General features: G+C 44.5%; 1 gene segment (V, D, J or C); it reads right to left on the reverse strand.

The window, feature by feature from the left end:
* Positions 1–940: 940 nt before the first annotated feature.
* On the reverse strand, positions 941–1937 carry LOC131807772 (immunoglobulin kappa variable 2-28-like). The segment is given in 2 exon segments: positions 941–1383; positions 1782–1937. Coding segments are annotated over 2 exon segments (477 nt in total).

The raw sequence follows: 1937 nt of genomic DNA on the forward strand, positions 1-1937 counted from the left end.
CATTCTGCCATTTGCAACCAATTGGATGGACCTTGAAGTCATTACATTAAGTGAGAGAAGTCAGAGAAAGACAAATATTCTATGGAATCACTTATATGTAGAATCTAAAAGAACTAAATTCAGAAAACAGAGTAGAATTGTGTGTCCGGGCACTGGAGATGTAGGGTGGGAAACCTGGGGAGATGTTGTTTAGGCATATGATGAACTTAAAAGTAAAACGGCCAGTATTTGATCAATAAAATGAGTTTATTAGGAATAGGAGAGGACAAGAAACCTATGACAAATCCTAGGCAAGTCTGAAGAGACCAAGAGAAGGTATTTTTAATTGGGGTATAGGAGGAAACTGGGGAGGGTTATTTGGACCAGATGTCACTGGGGAATAACAAGAGTCCCATTGGCAACAAGCAGTGGTTTGTGTAAAATTGCCCACCTTGGGGAGAGGAGGGATTTTTTTTTTTCATTTTTTTAAAAATCAGGGAATAAAGTCCTTATTTGAAAATGTTCTCTCTTGTCAAAATAATTCTTTTTATTCCTTTTAGCAATATTAAGTTTTATTCTATTCTTAAGGTTTTTATTGAAATTGCAGTCACCATTCTGTGTGGTATTGGTTTCACATGTACAAAATGACAACTCCACACTTCCATACAATACCAGGTGCTCAACACTGTCAAACACCAACATGGATTCCATTTGTTTTTCCAAGAATGGCTTCAGTTGTCTGGATTTCCTGTTATATTTAATTTCTAACTGTACACAAGGTGGGGCGGTTCAGATGAACTTTCATTCAGCTCTTCCCTCTGTCCTCACTGGTGGCTCAGAGCTCACCCATTCTCCCTGACAGGCATGTCATGCCCAGCATTTTTCAACTGACAAGTCCATAAAGGATGGTGCCGGGGTGCAGTTGAGGTCCTTGGGGTGTAGACCTCACAGCACCAACTACTCCTTGAGTCTCCCATCATCTTCCTCTTACAATGACAGGGAGTCCTGTGCCTGCTCCCCAGATAAACAACATGTGTGGGGCAGCTGGGCTACCCCAGCAGGAGGTTTCTGTTCTAGGCTGAACCACTGTGTGAGGAGCATGTAAATTTTGCCCACAGTAATAGACCCCCACATCGTCAGCCTCCACCCTGCTGATCCTCAGGGTGAAATCTGTCCCTGACCCGCTGCCACTGAACCTGTCTGGGACCCCAGTGAAACGGTTAGTGGCCAAGTAGATCAGAAGCTGTGGAGACTGGCCTGGCTTCTGCAGGTACCAATGCAAAAAATTGTATCTAGTACTGTGCAGGAGGCTCTGGCTGGCCCGGCAAGAGATGGAAGCCGGCTCTCCCAGAGTGACGGACAGGGACAGTGGGGTCTGTGTCAATACAACTTCCCCACTGGATCCTAAAGGAAGAAGAGAAATTGCAAGGTTAAGTGCAAACATTATGGTAATTCCCATAATTTTCCTTTGCTCTTTATTTCAAACTAAAAGGCCTTTTAAGAGACCTTGATTCAGAACTCAAACCTTTCCCATTTCAAAAAAGAACCAGAGATTGGCAAGACATAACAGAAGTCTCTAGAAATCACCTAAGCCCTCCCAGTCTTCAGTGCCATGAAGTCACCAGAGAACATACAGGTCCTTTTCCCTCAGGACTCTTCCTCTCTCACAGATAAAAGTCATACACCCCATCCCAGTGGGAAGACATCCATCTCACATGGAAACAAAATTTATGTGAGAAACTGGTGCCCTCAGGGTTCATCCTGCCCTTCCATTTCCCTTCCCCTTTGGGCACCCTGTATACCTGGAAACCAGAGCATGAAGAGCCCCAGGAGCTGAGCAGGGAACCTCATTTTGACAAGTTGAAGGGATGAGTCCTGGTAGGTCAAGACAAGTTGAGAGTTGATCTTTTATCTCAGGCTGGCAAGGGAGGGTCCTCCCTAAGGGACAACATGCAAAT

This window comes from Mustela lutreola, chromosome 9 (genome assembly GCF_030435805.1).
Source record: "Mustela lutreola isolate mMusLut2 chromosome 9, mMusLut2.pri, whole genome shotgun sequence".
NCBI classification, from domain to species: Eukaryota; Metazoa; Chordata; class Mammalia; order Carnivora; family Mustelidae; genus Mustela; species Mustela lutreola.